Source organism: Aquarana catesbeiana, linkage group LG03 (assembly GCF_042186555.1).
Source record: "Aquarana catesbeiana isolate 2022-GZ linkage group LG03, ASM4218655v1, whole genome shotgun sequence".
Lineage (NCBI taxonomy): Eukaryota > Metazoa > Chordata > Amphibia > Anura > Ranidae > Aquarana > Aquarana catesbeiana.
The window spans coordinates 683,850-703,404 of NC_133326.1; the positions used below are offsets into that span (position 1 = coordinate 683,850).

The 19,555-nt window shown below is 56.2% G+C and overlaps 1 protein-coding gene across 7 annotated transcripts in view; it reads right to left on the bottom strand.

The window, feature by feature from the left end:
• Positions 1-14,852: 14,852 nt before the first annotated feature.
• SLC4A5 (solute carrier family 4 member 5) overlaps positions 14,853-19,555 on the bottom strand; it is a 241,374-nt gene continuing 236,671 nt past the window's right edge. For 6 of the 7 annotated variants that reach the window (XM_073618224.1, XM_073618223.1, XM_073618221.1 and 3 more), the window contains 2 exons: positions 18,025-18,092; positions 14,853-16,925 (listed from right to left, as the gene is read on the bottom strand). In XM_073618224.1, coding sequence (XP_073474325.1) covers positions 16,760-16,925; positions 18,025-18,092 — 234 coding nt within the window. In that variant the 3' untranslated portion in view covers positions 14,853-16,759. The remainder of the gene's footprint in view (positions 16,926-18,024; positions 18,093-19,555) is intronic. The other variant, XM_073618225.1, reaches the window with a different exon arrangement.

Consider the following 19,555-nt stretch of genomic DNA (forward strand, 5'->3'; position numbering starts at 1 on the left):
TGCCGTCCACTACACCACTGTGCTACCCACTACACCACTGTGCTGCCCCACTACACCACTGTGCCCCCCACTACACCACTGTGCCGCCCCACTACACCACTGTGCTACCACTACACCACTGTGCTGTCCCACTACACCACTGTGCCGCCCCACTAAACCACTGTGTCGTCCACTACACCACTGTGCCGCCCCACTACACCACTGTGCTACCCACTACACCACTGTGCTGCCCCACTACACCACTGTGCCACCCCACTACACCACTGTGCCATCCACTACCCCACTGTGCCGCCCCACTACACCACTGTGCTACCCACTACACCACTGTGCTGCCCCACTACACCACTGTGCCCCCCACTACACCACTGTGCCGTCCACTACACCACTGTCCTGTCCACTACACCACTGTGCCGCCCCACTACACCACTGTGCTACCCACTACACCACTGTGCTGCCCCACTACACCACTGTGCCGCCCCACTACACCACTGTGCCGTCCACTACACCACTGTGCCACCCCACTACACCACTGTGCTACCCACTACACCACTGTGCCGCCCACTACACCACTGTGCTACCCACTACACCACTGTGCCGCCCCACTACACCACTGTCCTCCCCACTACACCACTGTGCCACCCCACTACACCACTGTGCTACCCACTACACCACTGTGCCCCCCCACTACACCACTGTGCCACCCCACTACACCACTGTGCTACCCACTAGACCACTGTGCTACCCACTACACCACTGTCCTCCTCACTACACCACTGTGCCCCCCACCACACCACTGTCCTCCCCACTACACCACTGTGCCGCCCCACTACACCACTGTGCTACCCACTACACCACTGTGCCATCCCACTACACCACTGTGCCCCCCACTACACCACTGTCCTCCCCACTACACCACTGTGTCGCCCCACTACACCACTGTGCCGTCCACTACACCACTGTGCCGCCCCACTACACCACTGTGCCACCCCACAACACCACTGTGCCGTCCACTACACCACTGTGCCGCCCCACTACATCACTGTGCCGTCCACTACACCACTGTGCCGCCCCACTACACCACTGTGCTACCCACTACACCACTGTGCTACCGACTACACCACTGTGCCGCCCACTACACCACTGTGCTACCCACTACACCACTGTGCCGCCCCACTACACCACTGTGCTACCCACTACACCACTGTGCCGCCCCACTACACCACTGTGCCGCCCCACTACACCACTGTGCTACCCACTACACCACTGTGCCCCCCACTACACCACTGTGCTACCCACTACACCACTGTGCCACCCACTACACCACTGTGCCGCCCCACTACACCACTGTGCTACCCACTACACCACTGTGCCGCCCACTACACCACATTGCTACCCACTACACCACTGTGCTACCCACTACACCACTGTGCCGCCCCACTACACCACTGTCCTCCCCACTACACCACTGTGCCGCCCCACTACACCACTGTGCCCCCCACTACACCACTGTGCTACCCACTACACCACTGTGCCCCCCACTACACCACTGTGCTACCCACTACACCACTGTGCCACCCACTACACCACTGTGCCGCCCCACTACACCACTGTGCTACCCACTACACCACTGTGCCGCCCACTACACCACATTGCTACCCACTACACCACTGTGCTACCCACTACACCACTGTGCCGCCCCACTACACCACTGTCCTCCCCACTACACCACTGTGCCGCCCCACTACACCACTGTGCCCCCCACTACACCACTGTGCTACCCACTACACCACTGTGCCCCCCACTACACCACTGTGCTACCCACTACACCACTGTGCCACCCACTACACCACTGTGCCGCCCCACTACACCACTGTGCTACCCACTACACCACTGTGCCCCCCCACTACACCACTGTGCCCCCCACTACACCACTGTGCCCCCCACTACACCACTGTGCCGCCCCACTACACCACTGTGCTACCCACTACACCACTGTGCCCCCCACTACACCACTGTGCCACCCCACTACACCACTGTGCCCCCCCCCACTACACCACTGTGCCCCCCCACTACACCACTGTGCCACCCCACTACACCACTGTGCCACCCCACTACACCACTGTGCCCCCCACTACACCACTGTCCTCCCCACTACACCACTGTGCCCCCCACTACACCACTGTCCTCCCCACTACACCACTGTGCCTGCCCACTACACCACTGTGCCATTTATTACTCACGGATTGTTATTTATATATGCTCCATTCGCTTCTCTTTGTTGATAGGTCAGTAGTCCTTTGGACCAACACACATTTACATTTATATGCGCTACATTTTTACAGTTTTCATTGTTTGCTTGTCACATTGTATGTAGCTGCTTTCTCATTTTGTCACTAGTTAGCGCAATGTTTCTTCTCCTGATATCTCCACACATTATACAATTTTCCTTTAGATTTACCAAATCCATCTACTATGAGGTCACATCTCAGCACTTCCACATTGTATGAAGTCCGACCGGCGGGAGGGAAATCTAAAGAAAATTGTATAATGTGTGTCCAGCATTCCTTCACACCTGCCTAAGACTTTTGCACAGCGCTGTCATTGGAGGATTACTTCTCGCTCTCCTCGGGGGATTTGGCGCCTGCGATGTGCGTTGTGTCATCAGCCGGCTCTCCGTCATTGATGTCTCCCGATTGTCTGCTCAGAAATATTTACTTCCAGTTCATTCCCTCGCCGGTCATTGTGATAAGAGAGACGAGTAAATATGGGACAGCAAATAATCCGATAAGAATTCTTTATTAGTAAATATTGGAGGGGGGAGGGGTCACAGAGGACGCATCGATCCGATCAAATGGAGAGACTTAAAGCTGAACTCCGAGTGCAGAAGAACGCAGATCTGTAGGAATATTCCATACAAACAATGAGCCGCCATCAGCCCTTTGTAGTTACTGTACAGCAGAGATCAGACTGGAGGAAGGAGAGGCATCACAAAGAGCCAATCAGATGTGCTGCACTGCAATGAGTACGCCCCCTTATCCCGCACTTTTTTATCCCACTCCCCCTCATCCCGCCCCCCCTCATATCGCTCCCCTTCATCCCGCTCCCCCTCATCCCGCTCCCCCTTATCCCGCACTTTCTTATCCCGCTCCCCCTCATCCCGCTCCCCCTTATCCCGCACTTTCTTATCCCGCTCCCCCTCATCCCGCTCCCCCTTATCCCGCCCCCCCTCATATCGCTCCCCCTCATCCCGCTCCCCCTTATCCCGCCCCCCCTCATATCGCTCCCCTTCATCCCGCTCCCCCTCATCCCGCTCCCCCTTATCCCGCTCCTCCTCATCCCGCTCCCCCTTATCCCGCTCCCCCTCATATCGCTCCCCCTCATCCCGCTCCCCCTTATCCCGCTCCTCCTCATCCCGCTCCCCCTTATCCCGCTCCCCCTTATCCCGCTCCTCCTCATCCCGCTCCCCCTTATCGCTCCCCCTTATCGCTCCCCCTCATCCCGCTCCCGCTCATCCCGCTCCCCTTTATCACTCCCCCTTATCACTCCCTCTCATCCCGCTCCCCCTTATCCCACTCCCCCTCATCCCGCTCCCCCTTATCCCGCTCTCCCTCATCCCGCTCCCCCTCATCCCGCTCCCCTCATCCCGCTCCCCCTTATCCCGCTCCCCCTTATCCCGCTCCTCCTCATCCCGCTCCCCCTTATCCCGCTCCCCCTTATCCCGCTCCTCCTCATCCCGCTCCCCCTTATCGCTCCCCCTTATCGCTCCCCCTCATCCCGCTCCCGCTCATCCCGCTCCCCTTTATCACTCCCCCTTATCACTCCCTCTCATCCCGCTCCCCCTTATCCCACTCCCCCTCATCCCGCTCCCCCTTATCCCGCTCTCCCTCATCCCGCTCCCCCTCATCCCGCTCCCCTCATCCCGCTCCCCCTCATCCCGCTCCTTCTTATCCCGCTCTCCCTCATCCCGCTCCCCCTTATCCCGCTCTCCCTCATCCCGCTCCCCCTTATCACTCCCCCTTATCACTCCCTCTCATCCCGCTCCCCCTTATCCCGCTCCCCCTCATCCCACTCCCCCTCATCCCGCTCCCCCTCATCCCACTCCCCCTTATCCCGCTATCCCTCATCCAGCTCCCCCTTATCCCGCTCTCCCTCATCCCGCTCCCCCTTATCCCGCTCCCCCTTATCCCGCTCCTTCTCATCCCGCTCCCCCTTATCTCGCTCCCCCTCATCCCGCTCCCCCTTATCGCTCCCCCTTATCCCGCTATCCCTCATCCAGCTCCCCCTTATCTCGCTCCCCCTCATCCCGCTCCCCCTTATCCCGCTCCTCCTCATCCCGCTCCCCCTTATCGCTCCCCCTTATCGCTCCCCCTCATCCCGCTCCCCCTCATCCCGCTCCCCCTCATCCCACTCCCCCTCATCCCGCTCCCCATTATCCCGCTCCCCATTATCCCGCTCCCCATTATCCGGCTCCCCCTCATCCCGCTCCCCCTCATCCCGCTCCCCCTCATCCCCCTCATCCCGCTCCCCATTATCCGGCTCCCCCTCATCCCGCTCCCCCTTATCCCGCTCCCCCTTATCGCTCCCCCTCATCCCGCTCCCCCTCATCCCGCACCCCCTTATCCCGCTCTCCCTCATCCCGCTCCCCCTCATCCCGCACCCCCTTATCCCGCTCCCCCTTATCGCTCCCCCTCATCCCGCTCCCCCTCATCCCGCACCCCCTTATCCCGCTCTCCCTCATCCCGCTCCCCCTCATCCCGCTCCCCCTTATCCCGCTCTCCCTCATCCCGCTCCCCCTCATCCCGCACCCCCTTATCCCGCTCTCCTTCATACCCCTCTCCCTCATCCTGCTCCCCCTCATCACGCCCCCCCCATCCCGCTCCCCCTTATCCCGCTCTCCCTCATCCCGCTCCCCCTTATCCCGCTCTCCCTCATCCCGCTCCCCCTCATCCCGCTCCCCCTTATCCCGCTCTCCCTCATCCCGCTCCCCCTCATCCCGCTCTCCCTCATCCCGCTCCCCCTCATCCCGCTCTCCTTTATCCCGCTCTCCCTCATCCCGCTCCCCCTCATCCCGCTCCCCATTATCCCGCTCCCCCTCATCCCGCTCCCCCTTATCATTCCCCCTTATCGCTCCCCCTCATCCCGCTCCCCCTTATCCCGCTCTCCCTCATCCCGCTCCCACTTATCCCGCTCTCCCTCATCCCGCTCCCCCTCATCCCGCTCCCCCTTATCCCGCTCTCCCTCATCCCGCTCCCCCTCATCCCGCTCTCCCTCATCCCGCTCCCCCTCATCCCGCTCCCCCTCATCCCGCTCTCCTTCATCCCGCTCTCCCTCATCCCGCTCCCCCTCATCCCGCTCCCCCTCATCCCGCTCCCCCTCATCCCGCTCTCCCTCATCCCGCTCCCCCTCATCCCGCTCCCCCTCATCCCGCTCCCCCTCATCCCGCTCCTCCTCATCCCGCTCCCCCTTATCCCGCTCCCCCTCATCCCGCTCCCCCTCATCCCGCTCCCCCTCATCCCGCTCCCCCTCATCCCGCTCCTCCTCATCCCGCTCCCCCTCATCCCGCTCCCCCTCATCCCACTCCCCCTCATCCCGCTCCTCCTCATCCCGCTCCCCCTTATCCCGCACTTTCTTATCCCACTCCTCCTCATCCGGCGTGTTCCTAGTGATAAGTGGATTTGATGGCTGAAAACCAAATGTTTGTGTTTCTACAACTCAGCCAAATAATCTGTGAATGTTTTATTTACAGACTTCCTAATTAATGATTTTGTTTTATTTGTTATTTATCTTCTATTAGTATTTACATATTTATTATCATTTATTATTTTATTTTCTCTTTGAATTTCTTTTGAATTGGAGATTTTTTTGTTACTTCTTTGTCATCTGTCTATGGAAGGTAGAAATGATAATTATACAATAAAACCTTTGTGATCGATAATCAGAGAATGTGTTGGCCGCGCCTTTCTTACACAAATAATAATCCGGGTGTAAAAATATATAAATAATCCGAATCAATCCAAATCTAGAATTATGATGTCATCATTTCCACATGACAAATACAAAATAAAGTTCACAATTCATTCCTATATACAGACGTTCTCCTTATATCCATCCTCTTCTACCCTCCCCCCTGTGTGTCCTCTATAGGGGGCGGGGCAATACACTGTGACTCCACCCACACTTTTCACATATTTATTTGTATCATTTATCATTTTCCTTCCACTTCACAATTATGTGACACTTTGTGTTGGTCTATCACATAAAATCCCAATAAAATATATTTATGTTTTTGGTTGTAACAAAATGTGGGAATGTCAAGGGGTATGAATACTTTTTCCAGGCACTGTATACACTCCAGCAGGGGAAGGTGTTGATTGGAGGAGAGCGCAGTGGTGAAAGGTGGGTGGAGTCACAGTGTATTGCCCCGCCCCCTATAGAGGACACACGGGGGGGAGGGTAGAAGAGGATTGATTCGGATTATATATAAAGAATTCTCTGATTTCCTGTATAGAACGTTCTCTACCATCAGCCTGCCCAAAGATCGATCGATATTCAGCTGGTCTCGATCCGTCTGTGACCTCCTCAGGTGTTCTATAATCAGCTCTGTATGATAGATCTCTGCTTCATAGCACAGCAGTGTATATCTTAGGACTGGATGGACAGGCAGCGGCTCTGAGATTGGAGGTCGTCACCCCCCGGCCTCTCCTTCTGGAAATGCTGATTGCCTGGCCGCTATACTCTGCGGATCGCCGGTCTGGCTGTCACCCTCTTCAATGTCGGAGCTCAGACTGCACTGTGATGTCACCAATACAAAGTATATATAATGTATTCCGACCTTCCTCATCCCCCGCAGGTGACATGAATGATGGGGGTTCGGTCTGTCCCCCCGGTGACTCCGCCTCTGGATTTTACCCCTCCCCCGCAGGTGACATGAATGATGGGGGTTCGGTCTGTCCCCCCGGTGACTCCGCCTCTGAATTATACCCCTCCCCCGCAGGTGACATGAATGATGGGGGTTCGGTCTGTCCCCCCGGTGACCCCGCCTCTGGATTTTACCCCTCCCCCACAGGTGACATGAATGATGGGGGTTCGGTCTGTCCCCCTGGTGACTCCGCCTCTGGATTTTACCCCTCCCCCGCAGGTGACATGAATGATGGGGGTTCGGTCTGTCCCCCCGGTGACCCCGCCTCTGAATTATACCCCTCCCCCGCAGGTGACATGAATGATGGGGGTTCGGTCTGTCCCCCCGGTGACTCCGCCTCTGAATTATACCCCTCCCCCACAGGTGACATGAATGATGGGGGTTCGGTCTGTCCCCCCCCGGTGACTCCGCCTCTGGATTTTACCCCTCCCCCACAGGTGACATGAATGATGGGGGTTTGGTCTGTCCCCCCGGTGACCCCGCCTCTGAATTATACCCCTCCCCCACAGATGATATGAATGATGGGGGTTCGGTCTGTCCCCCCCCCCCGGTTTTGCACCCCAAACCTGGAACACACAATCCTTTCTCGGAAGCCTCAGCTTCACATGGAATGAATGGGAGGAGCTCTGTACAGAGGCTTCCTGTTCATTCACACACTGAAGCATAGTAATCACAGTTTACTATTCTTCCGTTATGAATGGACACAGTGAGTTCATTTAGAAAAGGAAGGGGCCGGTAAATGAAATATTGATTAGCCCCTCCCCCATTCTCCATTCTGAACCTTCCCCAGCAGCAGCACTGCCGGGGGTGGGGGAGGGGTGGGCACAACTTGGGGGAGGGGAGCCTGGCACCGCACACCTGGCACCCCCCCCGGCACACACCTATGAACGAATGAATAGACGTTCGGTATATATCAGGTCTATGGGGGGGGAGGGGGGTATTTAGAGCCCAATAAGAAACCTAGAAAATAAATGAATAGAATATTTCTGGCCGGAGTTCCCCTTTAAGGTGCGGGGATATAGCTCCGCCCTTCTCATCCGGGGCTCCTCCAGCTGCTTCTTATCTGATTGGTTCCGGTCCAATTTCACCCGACAGAACCAATGGCATGACGGGAATTCTGACCCCCCCCTGTGGGGGAGGGGATTCTGACCCCCCTATGGGGGGAGGGGGGGATTCTGACCACCCTTGTGGGGGAGGGGGGATTCTGACCCCCCTGTGGGGGGAGGGGGGGATTCTGACCACCCTTGTGGGGGAGGGGAGGGAGGGGATTCTGATCACCCCTGTGGGGGGAGCGGAGGGGGGATTCTGACCCCCCTGTGGGGGAGGGGGGAGAATTCTGACCCCCCTGTGGGGGGGGGGATTCTGACCCCCCTGTGGGGGGAGGGGAGGGGGGGAATTCTGACCCCCCCTCTGGGGGAGGGGAGGGGGTGCCACCAATGTGGGGGTCACGTTTCCAATCGCCCCCCACTAATCTCACCACGGGGGGTCCCTGAGTCCTGGAGATTATTTCAGGGATGAGAACGGGCGCTATGGAGGGACGATCGTATTCTCCCCTCCCCCCCCATAGAGACTCTTCTCAGAACTGTTTGACTTTCTTTACATAAGAAATGATTGCAGAGCGTCGCCCCTGAGAGCAAACAACTGCAGAGGACCTCATTGGTCCGTCCAATGTCAGGGGGCGGAGCCAGGCTCTTATGTAACCGTCCTTCTGTCCCGCAACATTCTGTACAATATATATATATATATATTATGTAACCATTCCCATCCCCCTCCAAGTGTATTAATAATAAAATACAAGTCATGGATTGGAAATGCGGTGTGCCTGGCTGTGAAGGGCTCCTGTGGGGGATGGGCGACAGACACTGGATTTGTTTTACTAGAACCGGAGCACAGAGAATGTGGTGCAGCTCCACCGAGGAACCAATCAGCTTCCAGGATTTCTGGTCAAAGCTTTATGGAAGAAGCTGATTGGCCGCCGTATTCCTCTCCAGTCTTCGGAAATCTCCGGTGGGATCGTCTCCTGGTGACCTTCTCATATATTAGATTTTAGGCCGGTCTGTAAAGTGAAGGGGATATTTTTTGGATGGAGTGGCGAGGGGTTAGAACCTCTGTCAGTTTCTCGGTTCCTCCTCTGGATTTATCCTGGTGACCCCAAAACTGGAACCTCCCAAGTTCTGAGGATGTGGATCCGAGTTCCGGGATAATTCTGCAGATAACCGGGAAAGTGATAAAAACCCACCAGATGGGGATTTACCGGACGTAACCGCCTGATTCCCGCCATTCACTATTACACATCCCCCCATCCATGGCAGCCTAAAGCGGCACTCCGACATCCTCTCCTCCCTTCACTAAGTGGAGAGCAATCCGGACACACACAGGGCAATGAGATTTCCTATACTGAAGATCTGATCTGTGATTGGTCATTATGACGCCTGTGCTGCGCTGTGATATCTTCATTCTAATATGAGTGTAGCGCCCTCTAGTGTGTTAGGTGTATATACTGAAGTTGTCAGTCTAGGTAAATTGGGCTTGGCTGGCAGCTAGGCCTGGGCTGAATCTGGGTCAGCGATGAATGACTCCGGGAGGCTGGATGACTTATCAGGCAGCACCTCTGGAAGGGCTTCCTGGAGGCATGGGAGCAGGGAGAGAAGACGGCGGGAGCGGGGAGAGAAGACGGGGGAGCAGGGAGAGAAGACGGCGGGAGCGGTGAGAGAGGACGGCGGGAGCGGGGAGAGAAGACGGCGGGAGCGGGGAGAGAAGACAGCGGGAGCGGGGAGAGAGGACGGCCTGAGCGGGGAGAGAAGACAGCGGGAGCGGGGAGAGAAGATAGCAGGAGCGGGGAGAGAGGACGGCGGGAGCGGGGAGAGAAGACGGCGGGAGCGGGGAGAGAAGACAGCGGGAGCGGGGAGAGAGGACGGCCTGAGCGGGGAGAGAGGACAGCGGGTGTGGGGAGAGAAGACGGCGGGAGCGGGGAGAGAGGACGGCAGGAGCGGGGAGAGAAGACGGCGGGAGCGGGGAGAGAAGACGGCGGGAGCGGGGAGAGAAGATAGCAGGAGCGGGGAGAGAGGACAGCGGGTGTGGGGAGAGAAGACGGCGGGAGCAGGGAGAGAGGACGGCGGGAGCGGGGAGAGAAGACGGCGGGAGCGGGGAGATAAGACAGCGGGATCGGGGAGAGAAGATAGCGGGAGCGGGGAGAGAAAACAGCGGGAGCGGGGAGAGAAGACAGCGGGAGCGGGGAGAGAAGATAGCGGGAGCGGGGAGAGAGGACGGCGGGTGTGGGGAGAGAAGACAGCAGGAGCGGGGAGAGAGGACGGCCTGAGCGGGGAGAGAAGACAGCGGGAGCGGGGAGAGAAGACAGCGGGAGCGGGGAGAGAAGACAGCAGGAGCGGGGAGAGAGGACGGCGGGTGTGGGGAGAGAAGACGGCGGGAGCGGGGAGAGAGGACGGCGGGAGCGGGGAGAGAGGACGGCGGGAGCGGGCAGAGAGGACGGCGGGAGCGGGGAGAGAAGACGGCGGGAGCGGGGAGAGAAGACGGCGGGAGCGGGGAGAGAAGACGGCGGGAGCGGGGAGAGAAGACGGCGGGAGCGGGGAGAGAAGACGGCGGGAGCGGGGAGAGAAGACAGCGGGAGCGGGGAGAGAAGACAGCGGGAGCGGGGAGAGAAGACAGCGGGAGCGGGGAGAGAAGACAGAGGGAGCGGGGAGAGAAGACAGCTGGAGCGGGGAGAGAAAACAGCGGGAGCGGGGAGAGAAGACAGCGGGAGCGGGGAGAGAGGACGGCGGGAGCGGGGAGAGAGGACGGCGGGAGCGGGGAGAGAAGATGGCGGGAACGGGGAGAGAAGACGGCGGGAGCGGGGAGAGAAGACGGCGGGAGCGGGCAGAGAAGACAGCGGGAGTGGGGAGAGAGGACAGCGGGAGTGGGGAGAGAGGACAGCGGGAGCGGGGAGAGAAGACAGCGGGAGCGGGGAGAGAAGACAGCGGGAGCGGGGAGAGAGGACAGCGGGTGTGGGGAGAGAAGACAGCGGGAGCGGGGAGAGAGGACGGCCTGAGCGGGGAGAGAAGACAGCGGGAGCGGGGAGAGAAGACAGCGGGAGCGGGGAGAGAAGATAGCGGGAGCGGGGAGAGAAAACAGCGGGTGTGGGGAGAGAAGACAGCGGGAGCAGGGAGAGAGGACGGCGGGAGCGGGGAGAGAAGACGGCGGGAGCGGGGAGAGAAGACAGCGGGAGCGGGGAGAGAAGATAGCGGGAGCGGGGAGAGAAAACAGCGGGAGCGGGGAGAGAAGACAGCGGGAGCGGGGAGAGAAGATAGCGGGAGCGGGGAGAGAAAACAGCGGGAGCGGGGAGAGAAGACAGCGGGAGCGGGGAGAGAAGATAGCGGGAGCGGGGAGAGAAAACAGCGAGAGCGGGGAGAGAAGACAGCGGGAGCGGGGAGAGAGGACAGCGGGTGTGGGGAGAGAAGACAGCGGGAGCGGGGAGAGAGGACGGCCTGAGCGGGGAGAGAAGACAGCGGGTGTGGGGAGAGAAGACAGCGGGAGCGGGTCAGCATGTCCGGGAGATCTCCTGAGAGTCAGTCTGGGAGGACTGTGGGAAGTAGCCAGGTGGGCTAGTGAAAGGGGCAGCTGCAGCCAGGTGGGTTGGCAGGGCCTGAAGAGGTGGTACTGGGATCAGTAGCCACAGGAGGAATGTAAGCTGGACACTGGACTTTACTACACAACCAAGGGGCCCGGGGGTTCCTGCCTGTAAAGGGCCATCATCTTTAGTCTGACTGTCAGATCTTCACAGTCATCCAACTGGGTTCTGCAAGTGAGTGCTGGAGGAAGAAGAAGAGCTGTATATAGACTGTTTATAGACGCTGTATATAGGAGACTGTATATAGAAAAAAGAAAGAAAGGAGGGTGCATTGCCTCATCCACCTGATGTCCGGTCCCAGTTTTTTGATGTTTGATTCTGCTCACCTGCAGCTATTGTCCATGCCTGTCATTCATGCTCGTTTGTGAGTATTCATTTGCTGTTTTAACTTTTTTTAATAAATGTTACCAGTGGTAATGCAGTAGGTCGGTGCGCCCTCCTTTCTTTCTTTTTTCTGTAGTCCATGAATACCTATTATTCTGAGGAGGGCTGCAAGACGGCGGATACCACTGAAGCATTCGGTCATACCACATATTGAGGAACTAGATACCCGAGCGCAGGAGAGACTTTTGGTTTTATAGACTGTTTATAGACACTGTATATAGGAGTCTGAATATAGGGACTGTATATAGGAGTCTGAATATAGGGACTGTATATAGGGACTGTATATAGGGACCAAATATAGGGACTGTACATAGGGATTGTATATAGAGACTGTATATAGGGAGAGACTGTATATAGGGATTGTATATAGAGACTGTATATAGAGACTGTATATAGGGATTGTATATAGAGACTGTATATAGAGACTGTATATAGGGATTGTATATAGAGACTGTATATAAAGACTGTATATAGGAAGCTGTTCTGAAGTCAGGTGGACGTCCCATAACCTCCCACCCCCATCCAAGTTCTTACCCCTCAATAACCCACAAATACAAAGTCCCAGACTGTTCTCTGCCTCTGGAGTGACTGTAAGGATGCGGTGTGCCTGGCTGTGCCCGGCTGTGTCCAGCTGTGTCTGGCTGTGCGCGGCTGTGTCTGGCTGTGCGCGGCTGTGTCTGGCTGTGCCCGGCTGTGTCCAGCTGTGTCTGGCTGTGCCCGGCTGTGTCTGGCTGTGTCCGGCTGTGTCTGGCTGTGCCCGGCTGTGTCCAGCTGTGTCTGGCTGTGCCCTGCTGTGTCTGGCTGTGCCCGGCTGTGTCTGGCTGTGTCCAGCTGTGTCTGGCTGTGCCTGGCTGTGCCCAGCTGTGTCTGGCTGTGCCCGGCTGTGTCTGGCTGTGCCGGGCTGTGTCTGGCTGTGCCCGGCTGTGCCCGCTTGTGTCCAGCTGTATCTGGCTGTGCCCGGCTGTGACTGGCTGTGTCCAGCTGTGTCTGGCTGTGCCCAGCTGTGTCTGGCTGTGCCCGGCTGTGTCCAGCTGTGTCTGGCTGTGCCTGGCTGTGTCTGGCTGTGCCCGGTTGTGTCCAGCTGTGTCTGGCTGTGCCCGGTTGTGTCTGGCTGTGCCCGGCTGTGTCCAGCTGTGTCTGGCTGTGTCCGGCTGTGTCTGGCTGTGCCCGGCTGTGTCTGGTTGTGTCTGGCTGTGCCTGGCTGTGCCCGGCTGTGTCTGGCTGTGCCCTGCTGTGTCTGGCTTTGCCCGGCTGTGCCCAACTGTGTCTGGCTGTGTCTGGCTGTGCCCGGCTGTGTCCAGCTGTGTCTGGCTGTGCCCGGCTGTGTCCAGCTGTGTCTGGCTGTGCCCGGCTGTGTCTGGCTGTGCCCGGTTGTGTCTGGCTGTGCCTGGCTGTGTCCGGCTGTGTCCAGCTGTGTCTGGCTGTGTCCAGCTGTGCCCGGCTGTGTCTGGCTGTGCCTGGTTGTAACTGGCTGTGTCCGGCTGTGTCTGGCTGTGCCCGGCTGTGTCCAGCTGTGTCTGGCTGTGCCCAGCTGTGTCTGGCTGTGCCCGGTTGTGTCCAGCTGTGTTTGGCTGTGCCCGGCTGTGCCCGATTGTGTCTGGCTGTGCCTGGCTGTGTCCGGCTGTGTCCAGCTGTGTCTGGCTGTGTCTGGCTGTGTCCGGCTGTGCCCGGCTGTGTCTGGCTGTGCCCGGTTGTGTCTGGCTGTGCCTGGCTGTGCCCTGCTGTGTCTGGCTGTGCCCGGCTGTGCCCAACTGTGTCTGGCTGTGCCCAGCTGTGTCTGGCTGTGCCCGGCTGTGTCTGGCTGTGCCCGGCTGTGTCCAGCTGTGTCTGGCTGTGCCCGGCTGTGTCTGGCTGTGTCCGGTTGTGTCTGGCTGTGCCTGGCTGTGTCCGGCTGTGCCCGGCTGTGTCTGGCTGTGTCCAGCTGTGTCTGGCTGTGCCCGGCTGTGCCCGGTTGTAACTGGCTGTGCCTGGCTGTGCCCGGCTGTGTCCAGCTGTGTCTGGCTGTGCCCGGCTGTGTCTGGCTGTGCCCAGCTGTGTCTGGCTGTGCCCGGCTGTGTCCGGTTGTGTCTGGCTGTGCCTGGCTGTGTCCGGCTGTGTCCAGCTGTGTCTGGCTGTGCCCGGCTGTGTCTGGCTGTGTCCGGCTGTGCCTGGCTGTGCCTGGCTGTGTCCAGCTGTGTCTGGCTGTGCCCGGCTGTGTCTGGATCTGCCCGGTTGTGTCCGGCTGTGTCCGGTTGTGTCTGGCTGTGCCTGGCTGTGTCCGGCTGTGTCTGGCTGTGTCCAGCTGTGTCTGGCTGTGCCCGGTTGTAACTGGCTGTGCCTGGCTGTGCCCAGCTGTGTCTGGCTGTGCCCGGCTGTGCCCGGCTGTGCCTGGCTGTGTCTGGCTGTGCCCAGCTGTGTCTGGCTGTGCCCGGCTGTGTCCGGCTGTGTCCGGTTGTGTCTGGCTGTGCCTGGCTGTGTCCGGCTGTGTCCAGCTGTGTCTGGCTGTGTCTGGCTGTGCCTGGCTGTGCCCAGCTGTGTCTGGCTGTGCCCGGCTGTGCCCGGCTGTGTCTGGCTGTGCCCGGCTGTGTCTGGCTGTGTCCGGCTGTGTCTGGCTGTGCCCGGCTGTGTCTGGCTGTGCCCGGCTGTGTCCGGCTGTGTCCAGCTGTGTCCGGCTGTGTCTGGTTGTGCCCGGCTGTGTCTGGCTGTGCCCGGCTGTGTCCGGCTGTGCCCGGCTGTGTCCGGCTGTGTCCAGCTGTGTCCGGCTGTGTCTGGTTGTGCCCGGCTGTGTCCGGCTGTGCCCGGCTGTGCCCGGCTGTGCAGGGTGGGGACCCCAGTCTACTTCCAGCTCCTAAGGGAATTCACTACATAATATAAAACCAGCCAATTCTCTTCATTCTGCAATTATTATGTGAAGCGTCATTCGGGACTTTGCCAGCCCTTTAATAATCAATAATCAATAATCCAGACATGACAACTCCCAGCATTCCTGTACGGATAAATGATCGTTGTGTCGATTATTCTTAATTTCTGTACAGAGATTTATTTTATACGTTTTTCTGATCTCAACAACAAAGAAATATTTATATGAAGAATCACACTTTACGAGTGGCATGGATCGAACATTCCTTGGTGCTTATCATTGCCTCGTTGTGTTCGGTGTGGCTTCGCTTGGTGCCGGCCTTCGGGGTGATGTGTTCTGTTTGGTGTGTTAGGAGGAAGAGCGACTTGCTGCTCCTCACAGATCATTTCCAGCATTCATGGAAATTGCACCAACCGGCTCCACAGAGCGAATGTCACCTAAACGTAGGAGATGACGTCAGCCGGAGGTCTGCACTGGAATATCGGTGAAGTCTCACAGAGTGCGAGGTTTGGGGTTTCTTCATCTCTAGAGAGTCTTCTGACTACTCTCAGCATTGCCTACACACACTTTTTATAGTTTGTTTGCTGAATTAAACTAGACGTGTCCAGAGGATATCAGAGAAGACATCAGAGTGACAACCATCGCTGTTTGTAAATTCCCCCCCATTGCCCCAGGTACTGACCCCCCGGGGGCCATCGTGGAATCATACGTAACTGGTTTGGAAAGTGTCTGAAGTAAGAACTGTCCTTGCTGCACATGGCAACCAATCTCTCCTTTTGTCCTCAGCCAATGGGGGAATGAAGTAAAGAAGAAATGGCTGCACTTCGATGAAAGCCCAACTGCTTTAATCACCAAGATGACGTCAATACAGTCTTGTAGACGCGTTTCACGCAGTACAGTTGTGCTTAATCATTACCATGGGGGAATGAAAGGAAGAATCTGATCTGGTTTCTATTGGCAACAAAAGCAGTTCCAGGTTTGGGCACTTCCAGATATCAGGACTGGTGGAGTCATCTCAATGTGTCTATGGAGTCATCCCAATGTGTCCATGGAGTCATCCCAATGTGTCTATGGAGTCATCCCAATGCGTCTATGGAGTCATCTCAATGCGTCCATGGAGTCATCTCAATGCGTCCATGGAGTCATCTCAATGCGTCCATGGAGTCATCTCAATGCGTCTATGGAGTCGTCTCAATGCGTCTATGGAGTCGTCTCAATGCGTCTATGGAGTCGTCTCAATGCGTCTATGGAGTCGTCTCAATGTGTCTATGGAGTCATCCCAATGCGTCTATGGAGTCATCCCAGTGTGTCTATGGAGTCATCTCAATGCTTCTATGGAGTCATCCCAATGCGTCTCTGGAGTCATCTCAATGCGTCTATGGAGTCATCCCAATGCGTCTATGGAGTCATCCCAATGCGTCTATGGAGTCATCTCAATGCTCTCTACAGGTTCTCTATGGTGAGATGCCAATCGTGTATCTGAATAGAATGTACATGGAAGGATGGGACTCAACCCAGCCAACCATTCGGGTCACTTATATAGAAGAGACACATTTCTCCTTTTCCTGATAGTCAGCCATTCCCTCCATTGGCTGGGAAGGTAGATGACTCCAATATATGTAGTAGAAGACAGAAGTGTTGGTCAGGCGATGGGCTTCATCCACCCTGGAATTATGGTGATGGTTGTAGAACGTCATGATTAGAATAGAATCGGTTCCTTGAATGCATCTTTACAATGCAACCAACTTTGTGCCGTTTGTCGTCATGGTGGTATTATTATTATTATTAGAGAAGTTCCGTGTTTCTGCATAATGAGCTCATTTCACTCTGAGCTGGAAAGTCCATAATAGAAGTTCTTTATTGTGTTCCATTGCCGGGTAGGTGTTCCTTTCTGGGGTCACACACAGAAATGGTCCATTTTCTAATACCAGATCCAGGTTGCAATAGACCATTCTGCCGGTCAAGTGTGACTCTGTGCTTGGTAAAGCCACTGCTATAAAGTAGTCTCACTGCCCCGGTCTCGGGGGTTCTTTTCTATGTCAGAGTCCTCATATTCAGAGTCCATCTCTATCTTGACTTGGGGGACGGCATTGAGGGGGTTCCTGGGGTAGCTGATAGCAGGAGAGGAAGGACAGGAGATCTTCAGGTGTAGAGTAATGCTGGAATATGGAAGGCAGAGAGAAACTCAATAATAATTGGTTAGTCAAAGATCTTCAATCATATCTCATCATGGGATCACAGGGGTGGTTGGTGTGAAGGTTGGGGCTACAGGGAAGGTTAGTGTGAGGGTTATAAGGATAATTAGTGGATGGGTTGGGGTTACAGGGAGGGTAAGTGGGAGGGTTGGGGCTACAGGGAGGGTAAGTGGAAGGGTTGGGGCTACAGGGAGGGTAAGTGGGAGGGTTGGGGTTACAGGAGGGAGGGTGTGTGGGAGGGTTGGGGCTATAGGGAGGGTAAGTGGGAGGGTTGGGGCTACAGGGAGGCTTAGTGGGAGGGTTGGGGTTACAGGGAGGGTAAGTGGGAGGGTTGGGGCTACAGGGAGGGTAAGTGGAAGTGTTGGGGATATAGGGAAGGTAAGTGGAAGGGTTGGGGATATAGGGAGGGTAAGTGGGAGGGTTGGGGCTACAGGGAGGCTTAGTGGGGGGGTTGGGGTTACAGGGAGGGTAAGTAGGAGGGTTGGGGTTACAGGGAGGGTAAGTGGGAGGGTTGGGGTTACAGGGAGGGTAAGTGGAAGGGTTGAGGTTACAGGGAGGGTAAGTGGGAGGGTTGGGGTTACAGGAGGGAGGGTGTGTGGGAGGGTTGGGGCTATAGGGAGGGTAAGTGGGAGGTTTGGGGCTACAGGGAGGCTTAGTGGGAGGGTTGGGGTTACAGGGAGGGTAAGTGGGAGGGTTGAGGCTACAGGGAGGGTAAGTGGAAGGGTTAGGGTTACAGGGAGGGTAAGTGGGAGGGTTGGGGTTACAGGAGGGAGGGTGTGTGGGAGGGTTGGGGCTATAGGGAGGGTAAGTAGGAGGGTTGGGGCTACAGGGAGGGTAAGTGGAAGGGTTGGGGATATAGGGAAGGTAAGTGGAAGGGTTGGGGATATGGGGAAGGTAAGTGGAAGGGTTGGGGTTACAGGAAGGGTTAGTGGGAATCGGGGGTTACTGGAAAGTTTGGAGTGTGGGGGTTGAAGGTACAGGGAGGGTTACAGGAAAGGGGAGATCTCGGGGTACAGTATACAGAAACCCCAAATTCCATGTGATATTTGTGCTTTCCACAAACCTGCGGTCCATGTCTGATCCGTTGGGAGAAGAGTCGGAACGCTCGGCTCCGGGGTGGCCGGCTCGGTCCTGCAAGAAAAGGTCACTTTGTAGCAAACATACAATGCGGACTTTGTGAAGACGTTTAGAGGAGGAAGTATTCTGCCATTGAAGACCAGAAGAGGAGATCCAGATAAAGGAAAGGTCTACAAACCCAATCTAGATGATGATGATGCCGTGGTGGGATGGCACTGCAGGATGTTTGCTGAGTTCTTTGAGGGAAAACAGTACTCAGAGCGGGTTTGGGAATACACCCCCCCCATTCCAACAATAGGCAGATGGGGTGGAGAGGAGGGAAGAGTCTGTCCTCTTTGCATCGCCTGGCGTGCACACCTAGAAGAGTGATTATCTAATAGTTTCTTGAAGCTTTCAATGCTCCCCGCTGAGACCACCGCCTGTGGAAGGGAATTCCACATCCTTGCCGCTCTTACAGTAAAGAACCCTCTACGTAGTTTAAGGTTAAAGCTCTTTTCTTCTCATTTTAATGAGTGGCCACGAATCTTGTTAAACTCTCTTCTGCAAAAAAGTTTTATCCCTATTGTGGGGTCACCAGTCCAGTATTTATATATTGTGGGGTCACCAGTCCGGTATTTATATATTGTGGGGTCACCAGTCTGGTATTTATATATTGTGGGGTCACCAGTCCGGTATTTATATATTGTGGGGTCACCAGTCCGGTATTTATATATTGTGGGGTCACCAGTCCGGTATTTATATATTGTGGGGTCACCAGTCCGGTATTTATATATTGTGGGGTCACCAGTTCGGTATTTGTATATTGTGGGGTCACCAGTCCGGTATTTGTATATTGTGGGGTCACCAGTCCGGTATTTATATATTGTGGGGTCACCAGTCCGGTATTTATATATTGTGGGGTCACCAGTCCGGTATTTGTATATTGTGGGGTCACCAGTCCGGTATTTATATATTGTGGGGTCACCAGTCCGGTATTTATATATTGTGGGGTCACCAGTCTGGTATTTATATATTGTGGGGTCACCAGTCCGGTATTTATATATTGTGGGGTCACCAGTCCGGTATTTATATATTGTGGGGTCACCAGTCCGGTATTTGTATATTGTGGGGTCACCAGTCCGGTATTTATATATTGTGGGGTCACCAGTCCGGTATTTATATATTGTGGGGTCACCAGTACGGTATTTATACAATGAAATCATATCCCCTCTCAAGCGTCTCTTCTCCAGAGAGAATAAGTTCAGTGCTCACAACCTTTCCTCATAACTAAGATCCTCCAGACCCTTTATTAGCTTTGTTGCCCTTCTTTGTACTCGCTCCATTTCCAGTACATCCTTCCTGAGGACTGGTGCCCAGAACTGGACAGCATACTCCAGGTGCGGCCGGACCAGAGTCTTGTAGAGCGGGAGAATTATCGTTTTATCTCTGGAGTTGATCTCCTTTTTAATGCCAATATTCTGTTTGCTTTGTTAGCAGCAGCTTGGCATTGCATGCCATTGCTGAGCCTATCATCTACT